This window comes from Tachypleus tridentatus, chromosome 13 (genome assembly GCF_004210375.1).
Source record: "Tachypleus tridentatus isolate NWPU-2018 chromosome 13, ASM421037v1, whole genome shotgun sequence".
Taxonomy (NCBI): domain Eukaryota; kingdom Metazoa; phylum Arthropoda; class Merostomata; order Xiphosura; family Limulidae; genus Tachypleus; species Tachypleus tridentatus.
Window position 1 is genome coordinate 85,583,798 of NC_134837.1, and position 25,813 is coordinate 85,609,610.

The 25,813-nt window shown below is 30.3% G+C and overlaps 1 protein-coding gene across 1 annotated transcript in view; it reads left to right on the plus strand.

Annotated features, from left to right (window-relative positions):
• Nucleotides 1-25,813, plus strand: part of Nup98-96 (nuclear pore complex protein Nup98-96) — a 70,927-nt gene that overhangs the window by 28,673 nt on the left and 16,441 nt on the right. Inside the window, 18 exon segments of the mRNA XM_076482847.1 lie at nucleotides 240-357; nucleotides 1,782-1,922; nucleotides 3,438-3,691; nucleotides 5,336-5,455; nucleotides 5,856-6,241; nucleotides 8,124-8,263; nucleotides 8,583-8,696; nucleotides 11,347-11,472; nucleotides 12,647-12,758; nucleotides 14,085-14,210; nucleotides 15,460-15,627; nucleotides 15,972-16,280; nucleotides 16,686-16,819; nucleotides 17,397-17,541; nucleotides 18,876-18,977; nucleotides 20,210-20,322; nucleotides 21,087-21,266; nucleotides 25,099-25,235. Of these exon segments, the coding sequence (XP_076338962.1) occupies nucleotides 240-357; nucleotides 1,782-1,922; nucleotides 3,438-3,691; nucleotides 5,336-5,455; nucleotides 5,856-6,241; nucleotides 8,124-8,263; nucleotides 8,583-8,696; nucleotides 11,347-11,472; nucleotides 12,647-12,758; nucleotides 14,085-14,210; nucleotides 15,460-15,627; nucleotides 15,972-16,280; nucleotides 16,686-16,819; nucleotides 17,397-17,541; nucleotides 18,876-18,977; nucleotides 20,210-20,322; nucleotides 21,087-21,266; nucleotides 25,099-25,235 (2,925 nt within the window).

Genomic DNA, 25,813 nt, shown 5'->3' on the forward strand with positions numbered 1-25,813 from the left:
AACAGCTTCCATATGATGCTTTACTAGATGTTGTTCTGTGGTAATTTGTTTTTTAGAATTTGAGATGTATTTAAACATTGTTTTTGTTATACACAAAGATATGCCAAATGTAAAATTACCATTTGAGTGTTTTGCTGTGTATTTTGTTTTTATTTTTTATGTTTTGTGAGTTGTATATAGAATAGTACCATAAAAAACACTAAGCATTTTAACAAATTGTTTTTTCCCTTGTGATTTAGCAATCCTAATGCATTAGCAGTAGCTCAGCAACAAGCCCAGACCCAACAGCAGGTCTTAGCTATGGCTGTCAATTCAAATCCATTTGGTGATTCTCCGTTATTTCGGAACATTATTAAGGTTGGTATTAAACTATACATACTTGATGGTCATATTTTTGATGCATGTAATTTTTCTTCTCAGAAGTGCTTCTTACTTGATTTAGCATTAAGCAAGTCTTATGAAGTTAAAATTAATGCAGTATTTATTAAAGATTTAACTTGAATTTATTTTTCTGTTACTAGAGGTGAATAAAAACACAATTAACGACTAAGTATCTTTCAAATGTACATCAGATAGAGAAGTTAATATTGAACACTCACCATCCTCTAATACTTATTATTTTGAAGAAAAAATTAAGTAGTAGTAATTGATAAATTCAGGTTTTTAAATGATATTCCTAATTGTCACTCAAACAACAGCATGCTTTTTGGCGCTAGTAACTAATTACATGTTTACTTTGAGTAATTTATAAGATTTTCTTCACTGTCTTAAAACCTTTTCCAAAGTTCACCAGACAATTGCATATTTGAAATTTGTTTCATCAGGTTGAAAGCTTAGAATATATTATGTACTTGTATTTTTTTCAGTTAGTGCTAGGTGACATAATAAGTGTTGTTTTGTTTTAAACAAAAACTGAGAGTTTGGTAATATTTCTTACACTTTTTAGAGCTTTCATCAAGGCCTAATTTTTTGATAAGTGTTGTCTGTATAAATGTATTTTGTGTATTATCTCTTTAGTATAGTCCAGATAGTATATTTTTTTCTTCTTACAAGTGTACTACCTGTTATTAATCATATTATGAAAAATATATCTTACATTTATTTTTCTGCACATATATAAAGAATAAAAAAGCCTGTTTGATTAAAAGTAGAAACAGTTGCATAAGCAATTTAGTGTTTATTTTTTATTTAAGTTATCCTTGTAATAAATGAATAATTTCCTTTTTGTATTTTTCACGAGACCTGAAGAAAGTAACTGCTTAACTTGTATGTATGACTTTTGTAAAAGACCAGTCACTCAAGGTCTGGGTTGAACTTGTTCTAAGTAAAAGCCCCTTTAAAGTTGCCTTTATGAACATATATTACTAAACATTTTAATAATAGAACTGACTCGCATTCTTTTTAATGATAGTTTGTGTATTTTAAAATATTAGTTTAAGTGAAATAACAGCAAATTGAATGCGACTCTTATGTGATGTTGATTTGATACTATTGGTTGAAATCTTGCACACCATAAAAGTTTTTTTAGATTAAGTATTCAATTCATTAGCTTTCTTACTAAAGATTATAATATTAGGTTGTTCTTTAAGTCTTGTAGTTTCATATAATTTGCATGTGAAAATGTAATCAGTTATACACACATATAAATTAGGCTGTAAGTATTATTACTAAAATTTAATTGATTGTTTTACCCTTTAAAGCTTTAATTTTATGAAGTATCAACAGCATATTCTCGGTAACCTATATACTTATGACTTAAGTTTTATCTACTACATTTTTAGGATTCTAACAAGAGAGAAGAGGTTTTAAAGCCAACCAATCCATCAGCCCAGAATGCCATATTGTGTTCAAGTCAGCACAAAGTTTCTCCTCTGCCTGTAGCTAAAATCAAACCCAAGCCTATACAACCTGTTGGTAACAAAGTTAGTGATCATGCAAATGTAATATTACCATTATGTTACCATTTATTTTTGTTGCTGTTGTTGAAACATATGTACACATGTGTTTTAGGCAGCAGTGTTTATATATTATTAAAATTAGATTGTAAAAGTTTACTGTGCATTTTTCATGAAGACAGAGAAAGCTTTTGTTTGCAAGGTACTTTAGAAAACTTCAAAAATACCTTGAAAGAGAAATTTGGTAAATATTAAGCCTACTTCAATATAATTTAATTCCAAATTTACTGTGTATGTGTCTTCCAAAATTTAGTAGGCTTTTAGTTAACGTAAGTCTTTGACCCCAAAAATATCAGATTATTTAATACAGTATTTTTACTTAAGATATGTCTAAATTTAATGAGCCATTCTGACTCAAACTCAAAGTCTGAATGGGAAATAATTTTTCATTTTAATTAGTAATGATACTTTTACTATTCATAGAAATTTTAGTAGATGAACAAAAACTACAGTTAATAGTTTTAAGCCCCTTTTTCACTATTTCTTTCATTTAATTCTGATATTTTATTGCTCTATGAACTGTGTATATCTACTATGATAAACAGTGAATTGCATGGCTGAGTGTGGAGAGTTTAAGGTGAACTGATTTGTTGGTCATTAGATATCTAATTGTTATTGGGGGCTCCCCAACAAGTATAATGAAAAATTTTTTGCATAACTTAATAAACTTTTAAATTGTAAATTTTAATTACTTTAAAAAATATATAAATTTCATTAAATAAATATACACAAAAATAAATTTATTATTACCTATAGGCCTAAAGCCCATTTTGCTAAGACTGCTTTGTTTTATACCATGTTAGTTACTCAAAATATAATTAATGTTACTTGCAAGTATGCATTTTAAAACAACAAAACAGAATGGCCCACAACTTTGATAATTTACCTGGCTTCCTGTTTGAGTTGTAAAAATATAGAAATTTTATTACTTACCAGAGCAGAAACTTTGATATACAGTTAAAGTCTGTTTAATAAATGATGCCTTTTTACCAAAGTAAAACTAACATATATCTCATAAATGTGTAGTTAACAAAATGACATTTATTTTGGTTATGAATGTACCATTGACAAATACGTGTAAATAAGTAAGTTCAGAAGCTTAAAAATTTGGGAGGAACTTTTATGTTGGGTGTATCAAATTTATTGATACTTAAGAAAATGTGTGAGGTTCTTATCATAATTCTGACTTGTCACTATGTATAGTTAGTGTTTCTAATGGGTGAATATTCTAGAAGAAAATCAAAAAGGGAAATTCAGAGCATCATTTGAAAGTGAGGAGTGAAGATTGAAAATTTGAGTATTTTCTTTTTTAAATTAAGAAAATAAAATGAATGTTTTAATTTTATTAAAAAACATTGATAACAAAGTTTTGTAACTAAATTTTAAATGAAACTGTAAAAGGTTAGGTCATACACACTTTCATTTCCACCTATGCACATACAGTTGCTGTTTTTACAGTTTTTTTTGTTTTTTTTTGTTTAGATTTCTCTGTTTGACGGATTAGAAGATGAAGATTCTGGTTTTGCTAATGAGACCTTTATTCCCCGTCGAGGCTTGAAGAAGCTGGTAATCAAACCCAAATCTTCCCCTGAGAATTCTGGTAATTCTGTATCAGTCACAAAATTTGTGCAGCAGAGTCCTTTTGGTACAAATGATTCTTCTTTCTTGAAAACACCTCAACAGAATCACAATGCTCAATCCCTGACAACACCTTTGACTGTTGACATTAGTGATAGGTGAGTACATTTCAGAATGCTAAAAACTTAAATTTTTTCTTGCATCCTACATTCCATGCTAGATGAACCTTTATCATTGTTATACTCAAATTTATCTGCTTTATATGCTGATGGGCACTATGCTTGTGTTAAATGAATTTGGAAAAAGTATTCTGTTTGATTATATATTTATTCTTAAATTTCAAATGAACTTTACATTTTAGATCAATTTTGATATTGTTTTAATTATATGCTTATTTAAAATATGTTGATCATGAAAAGGTAATATTCTTGTTGTGATTGTTAATTTTTGCTAAAAGCTTTTATTTGTTTCATTGAAGTTGGTTTATAAACATAGCGTAGGTGAAGGTCAGAAAATGGATAAATTTCAATTACATTAGTAAACTCTTTCATTACTCTTTTTTTGTTTTATCTCTATAAGAATCAGTTTTTACCTCCACTGTTGGTAAATGGAGGTTATATTTTTACCCCTGTGTGTGTGTGTGTATCAGCAAGACTTCTTGAAAATAACTCAATGGATTTGGATGAAAGTTCATACACATTTAGACTCTGAACGTAAATTAAAAGTGATTAGCTTTTGGATAATTAAGGTAAAAAAACTCAGAATCCTGACCTGTTAACATGGGGACATATTTTTCACCTTATTTTTGATGTATAATTCAGTTAAACTTTATGGGAATTTGATGAAACTTGGTGAGCATATCTAGGATATTATTCCTCATTGTCCTGCCAAAAATGTTTCATATTCATTAATAATGATGGATGTATGGATACATTTTTGTTTTGTGAGAGTCAAATAGGATCAGTGGTTTGTAGCAAAGGTATAAGCTTTATCTATTGCTCATTTTAGATTGTTGCCTTAATTGTATATCATAGTCAGTAAATTAAAAGGTTTAACACTGAAGAGCTTTTGATAATTTTTTTTAAAGTAAAACTTTTAGTGTTAATTTTATATATCTGGATCAGCTGTCCAGATATTTTGAACTTTTTAAACTAAATTATTCTATTTAAATATAACTACCAGGCAGATGTCCCTTCTCTGGTGTTGATAGCTCAAATACCCTCAAAACAAGAAATTCAGAAATTTTATTGGGTGTTTTTAGTCATTTCATTTTAATAAACCATTGATATTATATACTTCTGGTTGTAACTAGGTTTTTCTTGATACAAGAGGTTGTATTAGTTGGTGATTTTATCAGTTTTGTTAAGATATATGTAAATAAATGTTTTTTTAACTTCATTTTGGAGATATTCATTCGTTTTGTTTAACTCCTCTTATTGGTCAAAATGTCTTCAGGATATTGGCAGTTATTCCAAGCTTTGAAGCTAAATGAATGATACCAGAAAGGTTGAATACAAAAATGCTAAATGACATTGCAACATAAATTTCTTTTCAGATTCTGACAGAACATTACACATCCAGTGTTTTGGTAAATTTGGAAGAGCATATGAATGTACTTTGGACAATAGAGGATTGAGATTTAGTGAAAAACCACATCTTTATGCTGTTAAATTAATTTAGATACATTAGTCTTATTTCAAGTAAAAGAAAATAGAAAACATTTTCAAAATTTATGGGAGAAAGTAAAGAATTTTAACGTTTTCAAAAGTAAGAATTACCACAACTCAAATCTTTTTGAACAGAGGAAATACCAGTGTTGACCAGCCAGTTTTTGATGAAGAAAAAAACAATAGCCCAATCACATCTTCCAACCAGTATTACCCAACTTCTGTCTCTAGATCTGTGTCAGGGTATACAGCCAAGTAAGTGCTATTATTATTATTATCATCTGCATGTCTTTGTACTGAAAGAGCAACACTGTATATTTTAATTATTTTTAGAATAAGCTAGAGATGTACTCAGTATGATATTTTGGTCTCTAATTTGTATTGCAGAACAAAGAGTTTTGATAGTGTATGAAAATTTAGTATCAAAATGACGATACGAGAAAGTGATGTTAGTAATTAAGTTATGAGTGAAAGTGAAGAGTGTACAATAATATGTTGACCACACTGTATTTACAATTTCCAGTTTTTCCTGCATGTTTCAATGTTTTAACTTGTATTTCATCATTAGATTGTTGTAACCTTACTAGTAATCTGGAAAACTAATGCTTTTGTACAATGAATGAAATTTGTGAAAAGTGTATCCATGTCTTTTTAGGTTTCAACCAAATCTAGATGACACTATTGCTGCTTTGAATTCGGCTAACAACAAAGCTACAAGGCGTGGCTTAGGTATGGCAAGCTCTCGATGTCAGGATGATGCTGACCAAAGTAATCTCTCCCACAGTATTTCACTTGAAGAAGATGAGAGTCAGAATGATGATTTTAGTAAGGAACCATCAGAAACAGCTACACCTCACCCAGCAGGAATTGTATTGAATCGTCCTGGCTATTATACCATCCCTTCTCTTGAGGAATTGGCTACCATGACAGATGAAAAAGGCAATTGTATATTGGAGAACTTTACAATAGGAAGGGAGAGTTATGGAAATGTATTCTTTCCTGGTACTACCAATGTTAGTGGACTTAACCTTGATGAACTTGGTGAGTCTCATGTTTGGAAAAGATGAGTCTATGCTATGGATATTGAAAGAAGTCTTTTTATGGTCAATTAAGTTGTTTCTAATATTAATTTGAGTAGTCCTATGTATTTAGTCTCTTCAGGTTGTAGAGAGAGATTTCAAAACGTACCTACAAAAATTGAAACATGAAAATATGAATCTTGATTTGATAACTAAATTACAAGAAGAAATTGTTTTAAAGAGCTTAATTGAGTTGGAAGTTGAAATTCTTGATTGAAATGTAATTTTTTTCTTGAGAATAATCATTGTTGTTTTGATTTATTTTATTAAACTCCTTGATTAAATAATTGTAAGAATGATGAGCTTGAGGTTGAAATGATTGTATTAACATGTTAAAGAAATGTATGCAAAGGTCATTTTTATTAATTCACTTATCTACAAAGTTGTTGAAAACTTGCAAAAATAAAATTAAATCTTTGACATATGTTGAAGATTTAATTTTATTTTTGGAAATAAATCTCCATCAATTTACTAGTGCTAGGACAGGTTGTATCATTGCTATGCATTTTTTACATTATATAATAAGATACTTGGTATTAGATGTATCTAAAGAAAACAATGTTATTTTTCATCTTGTTTTCATAATCCTATGTGTTTGTACAGAAAATATTCTGTACTTTGAGCTTTACATGATTTTTAGCCATGAAACTATTTGTTTAATTTTACTCTTAACAAGTATTTTAATGGACTAATTAATAAAAATACTGAATTGTTAGTAACTGTATCTGTTGGATTTTTTGAAATAGGTGATTTTTTTTTCTTTGTTAAAGTCTTAATATATAGACCTAAACTTCAACTATCTAAACACTACAGGTAGATAGTCCAGTTACAATTCATGCAAATACTCTGTAGTTTTTTTTAAATTTAAAAATAGAGAATTTTTTAATTTCACAGTAATAAAAACAGCTTTTCTGATTTGTGTTATCCTTGACTCCAGTCTAGACATTTAAAATGTTATTGGATATTCTTTGATTTTCTTTTTCTCAAAGTGGAAATACTTAACCAAATTGCATGAAATTTAGGACAGGCTTACTAAGTAATATCTAGTTTTTGAACCTTTTTAAACATTTTGTTTGATTTGATTTGGTTTTTGTTCAGCTCTTGTTTCCATCCTTTTATGATCTTATAGATTGTGAGTTGAAGAAAGGCTTGTTATAATAAATTATCAGGCACAAAAGGATAAGTGAAAGAAAACTTAAGTAATTGTATTTTCTGGGGATAATAATTAGTAAATTGAAATTTATACTTTGGGATGGGGAGAAAAAACATCCATTAGTGCATAGTTTATAGCTCAAAGACTCTTCAGGTGTATGTAGAAATACAAACTGGACATTTTGCTTCTATTTTCTTTGTAAATTACACAAAATAAATGTTATGAATAACAGAATATCAATTCTGCAGCATTTTTGAGTACACAGCTGCTGAAATAGAGTGAGAATTATTATTTCTACTTGTACATGAAATTTCAAAACTCATCTGTGCATTGAATGCCTGAAAGATGCTTGCTCACGGGTATTTAAAGGTTTAGGATTTTTGTTTGAAATTGTTGATTTAATCTTTTTGGTGTACAACATGTACCCATGTTTCACATATTAGTTAGATTGAGAATGAACTGTCATCAAGGTTTTCTCACTTACAAAAAATATTGCTTGGTTTTGTTTCATTTTAGTAAACTTAAATCAGTCAGTGTGGATATATTTTCTTTTTTAAAGCTACAAAAGTTTTGTTTTTTGAAAATTGTTTTCTAATATTTGTGATGACATTTTTAAAGATTGTAAGCCGAATGTCATTGTATATTTCAATAGTTTGTTTTTACCTAATGCTCATGTAATGTGTTTCTCCAGTGCACTTTAGGAGAAAGGAGATAACTGTGTATCCTGATGATGAAAATAAACCACCTTTAGGAGAAGGTTTGAACAAGAAGGCACAGGTGACTTTAGATTGTGTCTGGCCAAATGACAAAAATACTCACACACCTATTAAGGTATGAATAGAAATGTGGTATAATTCCATTTTTTTTTTAAATTTTATGACCATTTTCTGGTTATGGATGTGTAACTGTGTATTTTTGTAAAATAAGATTTTAATGCTAAATCATTCTTTTGTGAATACTGAAAATTCTTGGAGATGGAAACAGGGATCAGTTAAAGGGTATTTATTATTGTAGTACAATTTTGGGTAAAGAAAGAAGAGTAATATTTGAGTTCTTTATGGTTTTGTATATTATCTTCATAAAAGATTTAATATCATAATAAAGCTCATTATATTCTTTATGTAGAGCTAATAGGATTTTGTTATTTCAGGATCCAGTACGTCTGAAAACCATGTGTTACCAAGAAAAAATTGAAAGAGCTACGGCACGTTTAGGAGCCAAGTTTGTTGACTACAGACCAGAGACAGGATCATGGGTTTTTGAAGTAAGACATTAGCATCTGATTTTTTTGTTATTTTGAAAAGATAAACTTATTTTTGAAGAAAGATGTTTAAATAATTTAGATTTGCTTGTCTTTATAAGTTTTTGCAATAGTGCATTAAAAAAATTTATTTGAAGTACAAGGAAAACTATCTTTTAGTTTAATTGAAATAAAAAAACAACCAAAATAGTTTGTATTTAAATATCAGAGTACTTGTTATATTATGATGAGAAAATTATCTTGACCCTTCTTTTTTAGTTAATAAAGATTAAAATGTAAAAAAGGAAAATGTGTAAAGAAACACAATGATAAATTATCTCAACCTTGAAAATAGATGTGCCTTCTGATAAGATCCTTTGTATAGAGAAAGAGTTAAGTGTTAAAAGAATGAAAACAACTTGCTAGTCATTCCTGGTGGCATTTCTTTTGTTTTATAAGTTTTGAAGAAATGCCACACTTGAAAGTTAAATGTAATATATTTGAAAAACTTCCCAACTAATCAGAGCTTGGAAATGTTTTTATTTTTTGCTTATGCTAGATTTATAATTTTAGTGTTTATATGTGAAAGTTACAGAAATATTTTACCATATCAGTTTGTGTTTGGATGCTTAGGGTTTGAGTACATGAGCTCTAGGTTGCAATTGATCATGTTTAGTTTTTTTATATTTTTCAATATAATTGTTATTGGGCAGTAAACATAAATTAAAGTGGCAAACATGAAAATAAAATGCAAGTTAGTTAAAATTGATTAGGTGTATAAAGTAATTTTCTGAGGAGTAATAATGTAACATTTTCTGTTTAACTAAATTCTTTATATTTGTTTTTTAATTGTGTATATTGTTGATCTTAAACAAATTTCTGCACATTTTATATTATGTTTTTAGAATAAAATAATTTGTAGTTATATTGAAACATACTATTAGGCACATTTAAATGATTTTAAGCATACAATAAAAAAAATTAAATAGAAATTATTTCTTATTTTTAAAAGCATAATTTCTCTCAGAAAAGTTTCTAAAATTTTGGAAGCTAACAGTTCATACAAATACTGATTGTAATTTTACTTTTATACAGAAACCAGATATTCTCTAGAATATTTCTTTATATCCTTTTTATTTGTATTGTATTTAAATATAACATTCATGAAGTCAATTGAACTTCATCAAAGGAGTTGCATTTGTTAGGTAATAGAAATATTGGTAAACGTGTGTGTAAAGTGAGCAATGACTTTACTGGTATTTATGAAAGCTAATGTTTGAGTGACATACAAGTAAATATGATATGACATACAAGTAAATATCTGTAATATATGTTTGCCACATGTTAGTATTTCTGAGATTGAAAAAGAAACAGTATCTGACAAAATTTCAAAGCAAAATACCTTTTTGCTAGAGTATTTTAGGGCATGCAGAAACATGCAGATTGCTTATTTTGATAATTAAACAACATATTACTGGTATGCACTGCATATTATTTGTTTTATACATTCAGAAGACTTTCAAAGAAACTATAACTACACCTTAATAGTACAAACTGCATATTATTGGTTTTACATAGTCAGAACCTTTTACAAGTCAGTTACATTTGCATCTTGCTAATATACACTATGTTTTGTGGTTTTTACACAGTTAGCACTTGACAAGTTAGCTAGAGCTACATCTTACTGGTGTACCCTGCACATAGATTTTATACAGTCAGAACATTTTATAAGTAAACTACAGTTACATCTTATTAGCATGGGTTTTACAGTGTGAACATTTGATGAGTAAATTCCAGCCACATCTTACTAGTATGTACTGCATTTTGTGTTTTCCATAATTAAAATAGTACTTGACAAGTAAACTACTGCATTTGATTTACACTGCATTTTGTGATACTTAAGGCAGTATTATGTATACTGTTATTTACAGTAGAGCTTTCTACCATAAAAGGTGATGCATACAAGATGTAAAAAAAATTGTCTGACTTGACATATTTTTATATTTTGTGTAAGTTTATTCTTTTGTTCACATTTTGCCATCAGGCATAGATTTACTTTTCAAAAAGTATGTTTAGGCTATATACAGTTATGAATTTTTAAATCCATTGTTATTTGATGTTTTATGTTGATGAAACACTAGCACCTATCATTGTTCAGATGCAGTGTAATTACTGATTTGTTTAGCTTTATTATAGTGATAATACATTTCTCTTCATAATACTTTCAGTAATAGTGGCATTTATAATTATCAAGTTTATTAAATTAGTTTGAAAATTGACGTATAAAAAAAGTGATACATTTGTAAAATTTTTTTGTACAGTTTCTGTATTTGGTTGCTGATGTGCTTAATGCTAAAATCTGTTATGAACTCTAGAGTGAAGAAATCAAATACCAAAATCAAATGTTTGTTGAGATTTGTGTTGATTTGTATTTCTTACTTTCTTTTTAACATACTTTTGTTATGACCTATTACTTTCTGTGCCTTCACTGTATTTAAACCATCCTATTTTTGAAACTGAGTTTTGTAAATATAACTATTAGTAATTAGTGTGCAAGTTATTCAAAATATACATGATATACATGAATCCTGAGTTTGAAAACTGGAAATAAATGGCATTTGCACAGAGCTATTTGAACTGTAATCTATAATGAAAACTTTTTTTGAACGTTAAGGTTCAGCATTTTTCAAAGTATGGCCTAGAAGAATCTGATGAAGAGGTTGAGATAATTCCACCAGCTCAAGAGAAAGAGTCAGAGAAACCAGTTCAACAGAACAAACAGAAACAGCAACAGCAGCAGGTGCCCAATTTGTCCTGATTTTAGGATGAGTGATTTACGTTATTTTCCATATGTTATTCATGTTATTTATATATGATTTTATTTAGTTACAAAATCTATTGCCACTTATAAAAGTGAGGGGAAAAAGTTATTGTTAATTTTATTTACCCTATGAAAAGTAACCCAATAATTAAAATATGGCATTTTTAGTTATTCTATTGTTGATTCTATACTCATCCATTTATATAGGAGAAACAAACTGAAAGGAAACCTGAGGTTTGTTTATTATTATCTTCCACTAAAATCTTCTGCCAGCATAGATATTACTTTCTGCTTACAGATTCAGTGAGAAGGAACAAATGTAGGAAAAATTTTAAAATGTGTAATTTTTTTTTAAAGTATATATTTGTTCAGTAGACCAAACAGGTTTAACGTGCTGTGAAATACTGCAAGATGGTAATTTATGTACATCATTGAAAATGGTCTAACCTATAATGCTTTCACCAGCTGTGTATAAAGTTCATAAATACACTGTTATTGTGTCAGGGTCAGACCAGTGAGAGGCCAGATGGTTAAGGTATTCGACTCATAATCTGAGGGTCACAGGTTTGAACCTCTGTTACACCAAACATGCTCACTAAATTAATGGCTAATGCAGATGGTCCTCATGTAGCTTTGTGCAAAATTCAAAACAAGCCATACCAGACCAATGAGGATTTTTAATCACAATGAATGAATATACAGAGCTCATAAGGTTTAGAAGATTTGATTTATTACTCATCTGTGGAACTGAAGAAAGAAATTTATTTAAAAAAAAAAAAAGAATTTCATGTTTTTTATGGAGATTGATCACTCAGAAGTAGTTGTTGATAGCCAAGAAAGAGAAGGTGGATATGCTTGTTAAAAGAAAATGTTTAAATGCATATCTTGCTACTTTTTACCAATGCAAATGATTTATAATCAAGCCTAAATAGTGTACTAACAATTTTTTGTAACATGTTTTCAAAGTTTATATGTTGTTAAAATTTATCTGGTCGTTGAAGCATTTAAAGAAATGAAAAGTGATTTTTCTAATCATTTAAATTTTGTAGTCATTTAACTTTCAAATTTAGTTGGAATATTTTAGGCACTGCAACAGTTTCTTTTAACTAAATAGTTAAATCATTGTTTTTAATTAAAGAATTTCTCTCCAAAGGTTCAAGTGAATGGAGGACTTAAGAAACAAGCTATTTCAATGCAACACATTGATGAAGATGATGAAATGCTGGACATAACCCAACAGACCATGCCTCTGGAAGACATTGAAGGTAATGATTATTTAGTGTTTAATAATATTAGATATCTTATGAGGATCTCATTCAACTTTAACATTAGTTTTGTTTGTGTGTAAAGCCTATGTTTATATTTTTGTCATTTATATCAACCCTTTAAATATTAGTTATGCATTGAGTAACTTAACCCTTTTGCAATGGGTCAGGGTTCAAAGACCATGTCATAGCATTTGTTCACTTGCATTCAAAGTTTTATTGAACTACTATTTTATGAATTTATGTCAATAAGTTTGAAATCAAAATGAAGATCCTAATTTAAACATCATATATGAGTTGTGTTCTTTTAATATATACATTTAAACTAAGAAATTAGATTTTAGTGAGTCACATGGTTTGTTGAATGCATCACTGTTTAAAATTAGATGTTTATGATGTTAAAATACTAAGTCTGTAGTTTTGTACAAATTATGAACTCAAATTACTAATATCATCAAGCTAGAATATAAAATAAGAACCTCGTATTATTTTATTTTGTAGAGATATAGCTTATGTACTGAATCATACACAGTGGCCCCATTCATCTCTTTCCATTTTTGAAATGGTCCCATTTCTAGTGTTATGAAACTTAAGCTACTTAGACTAAACATATGTATTTTCATGTTATAATATGTAGTCATTATAGCATGAAAAAGCATAATTTGTATTTATTTCCTAATTTTTTTATGATGGTTGCGAGGTTGGTCAAGTGACAGAAAGTAACATAAAATATAGGGTTTTGCTGAAAACAAATGTGAAATGCACTTAGGTTTTAAGAGTTTAAGCAAATAATATTTGAGATTTTTGGGACCAAAAATAGTTTTTTAATCATAACATGAACTCGTTTTGCTTTCAGGCTAGTAATAAAACAATCTATTTTCACAAACAAATCTTCAGTAAAAATATTTTATTAAAAATTCAGATTTTTGTATACATAATACTTGTAATTTTACTAAGAGTTTTTACCAAAATTTGTGAAGTATTTGGAACAAATTAATTCTGGTTAAAAGTTGGAAAGGCATTGTATAACTATTTGTATCGCTAAAGGGATGAAGCTAACGTGAACTGTTTCCAATGTTTGTTGGATATGAATACTTTTGTTTGTATTGAGGGTGTTTTATCAGTATTTTTGGATAAAACCAAAAGTACTACACATAATCTGTTTTAAAATTTTAAGATTATAATATACCAAGACTACATTGATAATACTTAATTTTATTTTGTTTTCTGCTAGAAGATTAACTAGTATTATGTTCAAACGTTGAGGCTGTGTACGTGTTTAAGAGTTGATTATAAAACTAACTCAGATGCGTGCTATTTTTCTAGAGCTCAGCCAGTTAGATGAAGTGTATTCCCCTTCTGAGAAACTTGCTCGTGCTTTGGGTGTTGATGTTCATCGCATGCAAGAAATGAAGGTATCATTCTTCCAAGATGAAGAATCTGCAGAAAAGGGTGAGAAAAATAATCTTTCATTTGGTATACCAGTTAAGAAAATAAAAGGTAAAAACAATACTCGTCAGAATCAACTATTTCAAGGTGTACATTGTACCTCAGGTGTATGAGAGATGTGCTCATGTACCCACAACATATTTCATGTAATGTTTTAATCTTGCTTTACTTTACATGCTTGTCAGTGTGATAGTATAACCTACACTTCAGTTAAGTAAATACAAACAGCACCTAAGCTTTATCATGACTTTCGAAATATTCGTTTTGAACACCATTTTCAAGAATCTATAATTTTTGTATATTGTGCAACATCCATATATAACTGTTAAAAAGTGTTTTTTGACTAATGGAATTTTGACTTTTTTTTGTTTTTGGGTATATTATCTTTTATCTTCCATATCATGCATTTATGAGATTTTGATATATTTTCTTTGTATATAACATGTACAATACAAAAAAGAACAGTAGCAGTTATAAGAATTTTTACTTTGTTATACAATAACGTTAGGGAAAATGGTCTTAAGTTCTGTATGTTCAATGTTTCATTCATTGAAAAATAAAACTAGTTCATGTATAATATTTTACTAGACGTAAGTAGAAGTACTAGTTGAGTATTTCAAAGTAATGAACAAGCTATGAAACAATAATTCTTTGTATGTATTTTGTTTGAAACTTAATTCTACTGTTTAACGTAATTTGTGAAATGTCCAAATTATATTGCAAGCTCAGAAATTAGGACTTGCTAAAGGTTTGCATGTTGTAGAAAGATTTAACTCTGACACAATAAAATATTAAAATTCATTCAATTATGAATATTAAAGTATATTCATATAAAGTAAATGGTGGAAAACAATTGTTGCATTTCATAATTTATATTACTGAAGAGTATAGGAATTTATTTGTAATCAAGTGCAGTGAATAACATACAAAATAAAAAAAAATAATATATGTATTTCACATGTAAACTTGGAGTTTGGCTTGAATGTGTTTCTGGTGTTAAGTTTACAAACATTGAAATTTCATAGTTAGATGATTGCACCCATAATTTTAAAATTGTTATTCTTTCTAATAACAATAAATAATAATATTATTGCTAATAATAATAATAAAAAAATTAGAATAATTTTTTAATGTAGTTTATTAGGTCAAACTTGAAATGAAGTCGTGAATTGAAGTTCTATCATTACTGTTTTGAAACTGTATTTTTTTTTCAATAAAAATTGATGGTTTATTTGTTTTTAACTGTTTACAGTTGAAGAAGACAAGGGCAATGCAATTGTGTCCACCAGTAGGTCAAAATATAGTGATAGAAGCTCCTATGTATCGAAATCCACAAATGGCGAGCATTCTTCATATAGCCTATCCTTAATCAAAACAAATCTCTCGCACGTAGATAGTCCCAAACCTATTTCGTTCCATGGTAAGCTTTATGTATTTAAAAAAGTAATTGTATTTTAACTTTTATTTTACTAGTTTGTGGGCTCATAGCCTGTGTGTGAAAATAAAAACAAATAACACAAAAAATAATGCATCAGGACAATTTGCTCTTTTCACTATATTACTATGTTACTGAATTTGGTGTTCTTGTCAAAATAATTAAATTTTGCTGGAAGAATCTATTTGCTATTAGAATAATAATAAAAAAAATGTTTATTCACATGCAAGTAATGGCTACCATGTAATTAAGAATCACTTACTTAAACATTAAAGCTAAACTCTAAAGCCAGTCTTAATCTATACTTGTACATGTCTTGTATTTTAAAGATCAATATCCAGTCTCAACTGTACTGGCTCCACTTCAGCCTGAGCCCTTACCCCTTGTAGACTTGTTAACCCATCATCCAACACTGCGTAGTGGTGTGATAGAAGATTCCAGTATTCAAATGAAGAAATCTATGATGCGAACAAAGCGAACCTTAGCATTGATTAACCTGAAAAACTCACTTTTAAATGAAAGACACCACCTTATTGCTGACCTGGGATGTTTTTTGGGTCGTTCTTTTCGAGTTGGATGGGGACCTGAGTGGACTTTTGCCCACTTAGGTCACTGTATAGGGTCAAGAGCAGATCAAGGTAATGTTATAAGGCAAATAATATTGATTTAAATAACTAATGTAGTAAAGTTTCTAATTGTTACTGCTGTAAGCTAGAACTGTTAGGATGCTATCAAAAGCATTTTAACGTACGGGTGCACATGTGTGTGTGTGTGTGTATAGTTTAATAATACATGCATTACATATAGTAAAATTAAGAAAATATGTGTATTTTAGTTGTACAAAATCTCTCAATTTTATGTTCAACAAAGAGTAATACCAATCATGGTTATTAAAAGTATTTGTATATTTTTATATTGCATGGCAAGTTCAGTCTACTGAAGGAGGGCATAATAATGTTAGTGTTTATGTGAGAACAAAAAAACTTGGATTGAAGTTCTTAAGAGAAATTTTAATGTTGTTGTTTCTGTTTATTTATTCCAAGTGAAAAGCAAACCAGCTGCTCTTGGTCTTCTTACATCTGTAAAGCCAGCTATGCCAGCTGATTCAACCTTGGGCTTAACCATAGAAAGACTTAAGATGTCTCTGTCCTACACACAAAATGATAATTTAGTGAAGGTAAAGAAAACTCAGACTAAAATATACCTGTGATTATTTAAACAACTTCATTCACATATAAATGACTATAACAGCAAATTTCTAGATCTTTTAGAACTAAAAATTGGTTTTGTTTGCATTGACATACATAGAAATCTAGGAAAAACTTTTTAAAATTAAATGATTTTAATAAATGATCTATAAAGCTGCTGCTTTTTTGTAACTGAAAAAGTATTTTCTTATGCTTGTAATATTTTTAGTTGTAGGCATACCTATTTTATTCAGGTTGCAACAATGCACAATACAAGTCATTTTTTAATTATGGTGAATAAACTTATTGAGTAACTCCAAGTTTAAATACATTGTGGGATTAACTCTAATTTATTTTTGTTACATTAGTAAAATTATTTGAAATAGTTACAGAATTGTATCTTTTGTAAAAGTTTATTGTTCTGTAAATTGTTACCATAAACATCAACATAATACTAAAGTGAATACTAGCCAATAAAACTTCATGCTTTTGAAAATATTCAAGATACGTCATTTGCGTTGTTGAATGCAATGGAATATATTATTTTAACTTGTCATACTTTCTTAGCAAAGTCTTTTGGAAAGTTTAAACATTCAGTTGGAACATTCTGCATCAACAGTAGAGGATGGATGTCCACTGTTTGTGCCCAGTCTTGGAGTTGACTCTCTCCATGCTCATGCATCTTTGGCTGAAACCCAGACAGCAGCTGTTGGTGAGTTTGTTTGCAGGAAATAAGTTTTAAACATATCAGTTTCCTTTTGCTCTGTTTAACATTAATTAAATAACTATTAGGAGATAAAGTAATTATCTGTGTAAAAGAGGATATTGATTTCTTGAGATACATGACATTTATACAAATTCTTTTTTAAACAGTGATGAACAGTCCAAATCAATATTGAAACTTTCAGCTAATATTAGGTTGAACCATCTTTTGCATTGAAAATATCGTAATTTTGGAAAGATATAAACACTAGAAAGATGCTGAAAGTGTCATCTTTGTAGCCATTTTGCCAAGAAATCTTACATGTAAATGGTTGAAAGAAGGCAGAAAATTATTATGGTGGTGAATGTGATGTTGAAATTCATCACAAAGGTTTGAGATATAGTGATTATGCTTTTCATTTTTTTAATACAGGCTTGGTCATTTTGACTGACCTTGTAACCTTCAAACTATACATTCTTTAAATTTGAATGTGGTAACTATATCTTCAGTAAACATTACACATTCTGTTGCATAAAATATAGTCTTATAAAAATACTTTGTTCATTTAGGAGGTTTTGGTGATGAAATACAAAAACTACAATATGAAAAATGTTAATTTAGAAAAATAACCTTCATATGAATTACAAAAACTGTAAGATGAAAAATATTATTTTTAATTTAAAAACCACCTTTACTAAAACTGACTCAGTAAACGTTTTATAAGTTCTGAGGTCTTGTCTTTATGAAAAAAGTACTTAATTTAAAATTTTGATTTTTGCTGTTAGAATAGACTTTGGAAGATAACAAAATGAATTGTTAGTTATAATGTGTGTGTGTGTGTGTGTGTGTGTGTATGTTTGTGTGTATTGATGGTTATAAGGTTTGTGATAATGACAATAACAAAATGTTAATGCTTTCAACCATATTACACATTTACAGAAAATGGGTTCAGTGTGTCTGTAGTATAATGATAATTTGGTAGCAAACAGTGTGCTTTAACTCATTGAACTTTTCTAGTATTAATAACTGAATACAAACACATTTGTTTGTTAGAAGGATTATTATTATTAGAAGTTAAAATATACATTAACTTTTTGTTTTAAAATGTTTAAGTAAGAATAATTTTGTTTTATTTAAGGTTTATAAAAATATGAATTTTAATCACATTAAATTGCATAGTTCTGATGTTTTTATAATTATAAAATTTAAAGCTTTAATGGCATACACAAAAGATTTTATGGAAAACACTTTTTTAAAGATACACCACTAATTTAACCAAAGTACTCTGCCATCCATAGGACCTATGTTGTATAGTTTCCCATTAAAAACCTTTTCTTTTGTAGACTTAAGCCATTCTGATTGTGAAACATTTAAGCAAGCAGACCATGTTTGGAAACTTGGAGTTGCTTTGTGGGGTAATATTCCAGGTTTTAACCATGAATCAGGTGAGTTAATGGTATTTTATTTCTTTTTGTTTTATTAGGAATTTTGGAAACTAACAAAATATCAGTAGTGTTAGTTATCAAATGTAGAGAGTTACTTGAGCAGAGTTCATTGCTTAAGAAAGAGCTATACTTCTGTACAGCAAGTCTCTCTTATTGTGAAACAAATTTATATAGGGACATGTTTTGTCTGTAAGAGTAAATTTATAAAACTTAGGATTTATCTTTAGTAAAAGGAATCAAATTTGTTTATTTCTTGGCTTTTATAAACCTTTCACTTTGCTGGGAAATGTTTTTACACTGATTAATAATAATGAGTAAATTTCTTCTCAAATAAGCATATTTATGGAATAGTAATTTAGGTCTTAATGAAAAATATTTTACTTTTAATCAAGTAATAGAAATATCAATTTAGTATTATTAGCTGACAAACAGACCTGATGATGGTAATTTTAAAGAAAGCTTAAATTTCCTAGCTATGTTATAAGTATTTTTATTTTTCATCAATGTCTGTTAATTTTACATTTATTATGAAATTTATTTTACTCGAACTTTTTAATGTTAAAAAAATCATAAACTCTTAAATACCATACTTTGAAAACACATTAAAGGAAGTGTCCTTACATTATAAGATGATCTAAATTCTGTTCAATTTTGTGAGAGTAATTAATTGTAGTATTCTTTTTTTCTTTTTTTTTTCAGTGCAATTATAACAAATTTGGTGATTAAAAGTGAATGAAATTTGAATGTCTAATTATATAAACAGATTAAACTGTAATCATTGTAGGAAAACTTTCTTCAAGTTTAACCAGTTACTGAATGATGTAAAGTTTTTCAGCATCACTTACTATAAATTCTGTAATCACAAGTTGCACTAAGTGCTATCTCCTTTTAATGATAAAACCATTTCTTATCCATATTTAGTTTATTGTATTTTTCTGTGTGGATTTTTCTTACTGTTTGATAAGTATATGGTTCTAGAATGAATTTTAGTATCCTGAATTTTTGCTTTAACATGTAGGATAATAGTGTCTGTATAGAAGAGCAACCAATTCTCATTATTTTAAGCACTTAGAGAGATAAATATTCTTACAAGTATGGTATACTTCCCATATAAACTGTTTTGGTTAAAATCAGATTCAATACATCAGTTTTTATCTGCCAGCATCAGAATGTTTTATTGGTACTTCACATGTTGTATATCTGTTGTTATCAATAACCATAAATATTTTCAGATGATCCCAATACTTACATGCATAGGCTTGCTCGTAGACAGGCCTTATCTCAATGGTTAATTGCTACAAACAGTGATATCATACAAACTGAGATCAAGGAGGACAGAAGTTTTGTGAGTATGAACATTTGCAAAATGTTAAGGAATGTGAATTTTATTTTTATAAGTTAGCACTAAAGGTACAATTTTAAGTTTGAGAACGAGATGTGTGTGTTTTCTGTTTAAAAGTTTCTTGTTAAAAGACGCATACATTTGGTTTGTTAGGTGGATACTGATAAACATTACAAAACATGGTTCCTTCATTACATGTTGAAGCATCAAATTAAAACAAAAGTTTTAAAAACCTACTTCTTATTTATATAATACAGGTTCTAAATTAAAAAGACTAGATAATAGCATTTAAATTATATTTTCTAGTTGTTTTGTGGGCCAATATCAAAACTGGTCAAGCTTATTGTTTTATAGCACTCAATTCTTAATTGATATTTGTCATTTACTTTACAAGATATTACAGTAACAAATAAAAAAAAAAATCCAAATAAGATTTATAATTTATTGTGACTTTTAATACTGAAGCTGTGAATTTTGATCCTGTTTAGAATAACAAGACATAAAATATCAAAAATGAGACTAGTAATATTTCATACTTTAGTTTTATTGTAGTGATTCATCACTTGTTTGAATTCTCAAACTTCTGTGAAATGGAATATTGTATATAACATGATTTATTCAAAGTTAATGTATTAATATGCTGTGCAACTAATCAAAACCTTAAGCTTGCTCCAAGTGAGGGATGAGTGAAAGAATGGTTTAATTATCTGTTTTATATAAAGCTTTAGAGAGAGAGAGATAAAAACAGTGTTTTTGTCTTTCTGTAGGGAAATGATTATTTAGCAACAATCTTCACTCACTTGACAAACTTCCAGATCAGTGCAGCATGTGAAGTTGCCCAGAATGCTAGTGATCACAGATTAGCTCTTCTTCTTGCTCAGGCAGGGAGCAATGTAACATTTCGAGAAATGCTTAGAAAACAACTTGTAAACTGGCGTCAGTTCAAGGTAATTCACTTTGTTTAGTTTCTTTATTTGTGTTCAGACTTACAAACAGTACTTTATACAAAAAAATGTTAAAAATGTAATGTCTAGGTTTTCAATTTCATTTGGATATTAGCCCAAAAGGCTATATAATGTATGTAGTTCTACCTAAGTCCTAAAACTGATTTTAACAGAAAAGTCATCAACAGTGTGAAGGTGGTGTTGGAATGAATTGGAGTATATTGTATGCATAGAAATATTTTGAAACATAATAATTCTGTTAACCGTGTATGTCTTTTCAAGGAGAGTAATAGGATTAAGGATTTCATATATGTATCAATGATAGTAAAATATATATTTTTGATTAGTCTTCTGAGCCTTAGAAATGTTCTTCCACTTTATAAGTTTCAATTAGAGTGCAAACCTTTATGATAGTATTGTTTAGTGTGAATTTAGCAGCATTTGTGTGAGGATTGTAAGAACATCATTCATAATGACTTGTATATAATCAAGAAATTATGCCAAATGTTAGTGTATCATGAAAAACTTTACAAAGCAGAGGGTATTTTTATATTTTTATGCAGTTTGTTTTAACCCTCTTATGATAAGTTTGAAAATACTTTTCTCCATCTGAAAAAATCTCATCTTTCATTTGGATAATCTCTGAAATATCCTAAATAAATTCCCTCAGTGTGGATTCTTGAACCTGGTGAAGGGACCTCCAAGGGAAGGTTCTTCTCTTTCAGTTTACCTCCTCTGGGATCTAAACATCCACCCACGTGTTTACCGTGCGTGGCAACCCGTGAAGGGAAGGAGAGGATCCTGGTGGTTGTGGGGTCCAATCCTAACCTACCACTTTGGCCTTGAATTCCTGTATTGGATGTTCTCAACAGATGTTGTGGGCATTATATCTGATGCTTTTGTTTGTATATAGTGCTCACAAAAAGCTGGCATTGCTGCATTGTCCTTGTTTGACATTGTAGTGCATCCCATCATAGGGCTCCATGGTGGGTGGGGTAAGTGAGCACTAAAATTTTCCCCTCTTTATTATGGATACTCCAATTAAAAATCTTAATAAAATAGTGAAAAAAACAGTCTATAAGTAAACAACCACATCTTGAAGATTTTGAGCAGCAATCATCACCATCTGTACCAACTGTTGTACCTCATTTTCTTATATTGCACTAACTTTTAGACAAACCTTTAGGGCAAAGGTCTCCCTTTTTCATTCAGAAGGGAGTAGAGGGACTTGCTGGCTCTCCAAAATCAGTAAAAAAGCTTCGATCTGGTGACATATTGATGGAAACATCCACATCTCAACACAGTGAACTCCTCTTGCATTTAAAGGCAATTGGGGATATGCCTATTGAGGTTACACTTCATGCTACTTTGAATTCATCATGAGGAGTTATTCTTGAGAGGGATTTGAAGAACATTCCAGAGTTGGAGATTCTTGCTGGTTTTTCCCCTCAAGGAGTTTCTGCAGTGAGGTGCATTTCCACTCGCAAAGATGGAATTATGGTGCCAACCAATGTCCTCCTTCTCACATTTACATCACCATGTCCACCTGCCACCATCAAGGCAGGTCATCTTAATTGCAGAGTACGGCCATACATTCCAAACCCTCTCTGATCTTTTCAGTGTCAAAGGTTTGGTTACTCGAAGACGTCATGTCGTGGTTCCTTGATGTTTGCTTGTTGCAGTAGCAAGGACCATAATGCCTACGAGTGTGAAATGGACCCTCATTGCATCAATTGCAATGGCTCTCACCTGTCCAACTTTTGTTCTTGCCCTAAATGGTTGGAAGAAAAAGAGGTGCAGCGTTTAAAAACGATTCATAAAATTATTTATCCCGAGGCTCAAATTGCTGTCCACCATCTCATCTCAGACGTATGCTGCTGCATTTTGTTCCACAACTACTGTGGGAGTGCAGACAGATATCTCTGTGGCTCCTAAAGAATCGTTATCCAAGCAAATGAAAAGTCTTTTGACCTCCATGGTTAAAAACTTGATGAATCAACGTCAACACCTATCTCTCCCTTACACATGTTCCACCAAATCCCAAGATTCACATCCTTTGGTTCCAGGTACAGGCAATTCCTTGGATCCATCTTCTTCTCTCACTTCAAGATGCAAAACAGTCATTTGTTCATGTCCTCAGTTTCTGGAATCCCCTTCCAACAGCAAAGACCTGCCCAATTGACCCAGGGCAGGATCCATGGAGGTCGGTGTCGGTAGACCTCCCTCAAATAAGGACAGTAAGGAAAAAAGACGTGGTCATAAACAGAAGGGTTCTCCACCCAATTTGCCTACACGTAAATAAAAATGGCCATCCTGATACAATGGAACTGTCGAGGTTTACATTCTAATCTGAATGACATCAAAACACTGATTACTACCTACCATCCTGTTTTTCTTTCCTTACAAAAAACATTTCTGAAACCTACCAATGCAGTCACCTTTTGATAGTTTTCTTTGTACAGAAATAACAGGCTGTGTGATGGACGAGTGCATGGAGGGGTGGCAGTGTTGGTTGATCAGCATGTGTACACTGTCTTTGTCACTTGACACACCTTTGGATGCCATAGCCATATGTGTTTCCTTTGGTCATACCATCACTGTTTGTTCTCTCTATCTGTCGCCTGGAGAGACGTGTGACCAATCAGACGTTGATACTCTCATTGAACAGTTGCCGTTTCCCTTTTTAATCCTGGGGGACTTTAATGGACATCAACCCTTCTGGGAAAGTGTTCATATTGATAGGAGGGGTCCCTCTGTAGAGCATATGCTTTCTTATCACCATCTCTCTCTTTTCAATACTGGTTTTATTACTTATTTTCATGCACCTAGTCTGTCCTTTACTGCTATTGATCTCTAAATTTACCCTCTTTATTATTCTCCCATTTTTCATGGAGGGTTGCCAATAATTCACAAGGCAGTGATCATTTACCTATAATTTTGGGAGAGAATGGCCATGTTCGATGCCACCCGACCCGCGTGCCCCAGTGAAAGCTGGATCATGCAAACTGGCCTCCCTTTCACTGCTCTCGCAGAACTTGATCCTGCCATCTTCTGTAAGCCATCAATAGATGACTGTGTGGCAGAAGTAACTGACTGTATTATACAAGCAGCTGCTCAATGTATTCCTAAAACCTCGACACGTTTTCCACTATATCCTCGTCCGTGGTGGAATCCTGCCTGCCACAAGGCACAGAAGGCTCAAAAACAAGCCTGGGATACTTTCTGTAGAATTCCCACACTCTCAAGCCGCATCGCTTTTCAGCGGGCCTGTGCACGTGCTTGATGGGTAAGACGTCAAAGCCAGAAGGAATCTTGGATTAAGACCTTAGAGAGGATGGTTAATGCTCGTCTTGTTTGGTTCCTCAATTCAAACAACCTCCTCTCATCCACCAAATGTGGGTTCTGATGACAGCTCTCCACCATGGACCACCTGATTCGACTTGAATTGTCAATCAGAGAAGCCTTTCTCAAATGACAACATTTTGTATTAATATTCTTTGACATTGAGAAAGCTTATGATATAACATGGAGGTAATTGCATTTTGCGAGACCTCCATATGTATGGGTTACGTGGCCATTTGCCCATTGTCATTAAAAATTTTTAATGGACAGGAGATTCAGAGTTCCCATTCTTTTCTACAGGTACTTGGGGTCCCTCAGGGCTGTGTTTTGAGTGTCACACTTCAGTATAAAAATTAATGCCATCACTGAACAACTCACTCTCACTGTTGCAAATGGGCTCTATGTCGACAATTTGCTGTTAGAATTAGTACAATTTAAATTTGTTCCATTCTATTCATTAACTAGTATGTATGTATTATTGTATCTATTGTAGACTGATGCATTTATCAACTCTAGAAGACTCAAAATTTATGCCTTACTTGCGGGTGCCCTTGTGTGGCAATCGTCAGAAGTTCAGGTGAACTGTTGTGAGGAACTGAATTGGAGGAGAGCATTAGCTGTACATCTGTGGTCAGTAACAAGAATGTTCTTACTGAGATAAAGATGTGTTAAAATTGTCTTTAATTTCTGGACCTTTGCTAGTTTTTTAACAATTTTTTTAGCAAGCATGTGATTGAAACTTTGTGAATTGTTAAATAATTAATTGTTATTCTAGGCTGTTAATATCAATGTTTATGTTTTTGCTTATATATTAAAAGTAAGTGTATGTATTGAGTGATCAAAACTTGTCTAGAAAACAAAAAAACATGCATGCAGTCATATAAATTGACTGTCTACAGTAAAAGATAAACTGTATAAGATACTCCTGCCTAATGAACTTGGATATTTCAGTAAGGCTGAACATCAACAAACCTTGTCACTTGCAGGAATTTACTAAAATATTACCTTCAGCATTTAGTTGTGCCATTCATCCTGTTCTGTTTTGAAACTTCTCATTGAGACCTTAAGTGTACGTGTATCATGATTTCAAAGGAAAAATGTGTATATCATTAATATAGGTAGCGTTTAATTTATAAAGGTTACTTCTGAACTCCTTAAAGAAATTACATAAATGTTTTAGAAAGACTTCAGTCTATACAATATATACA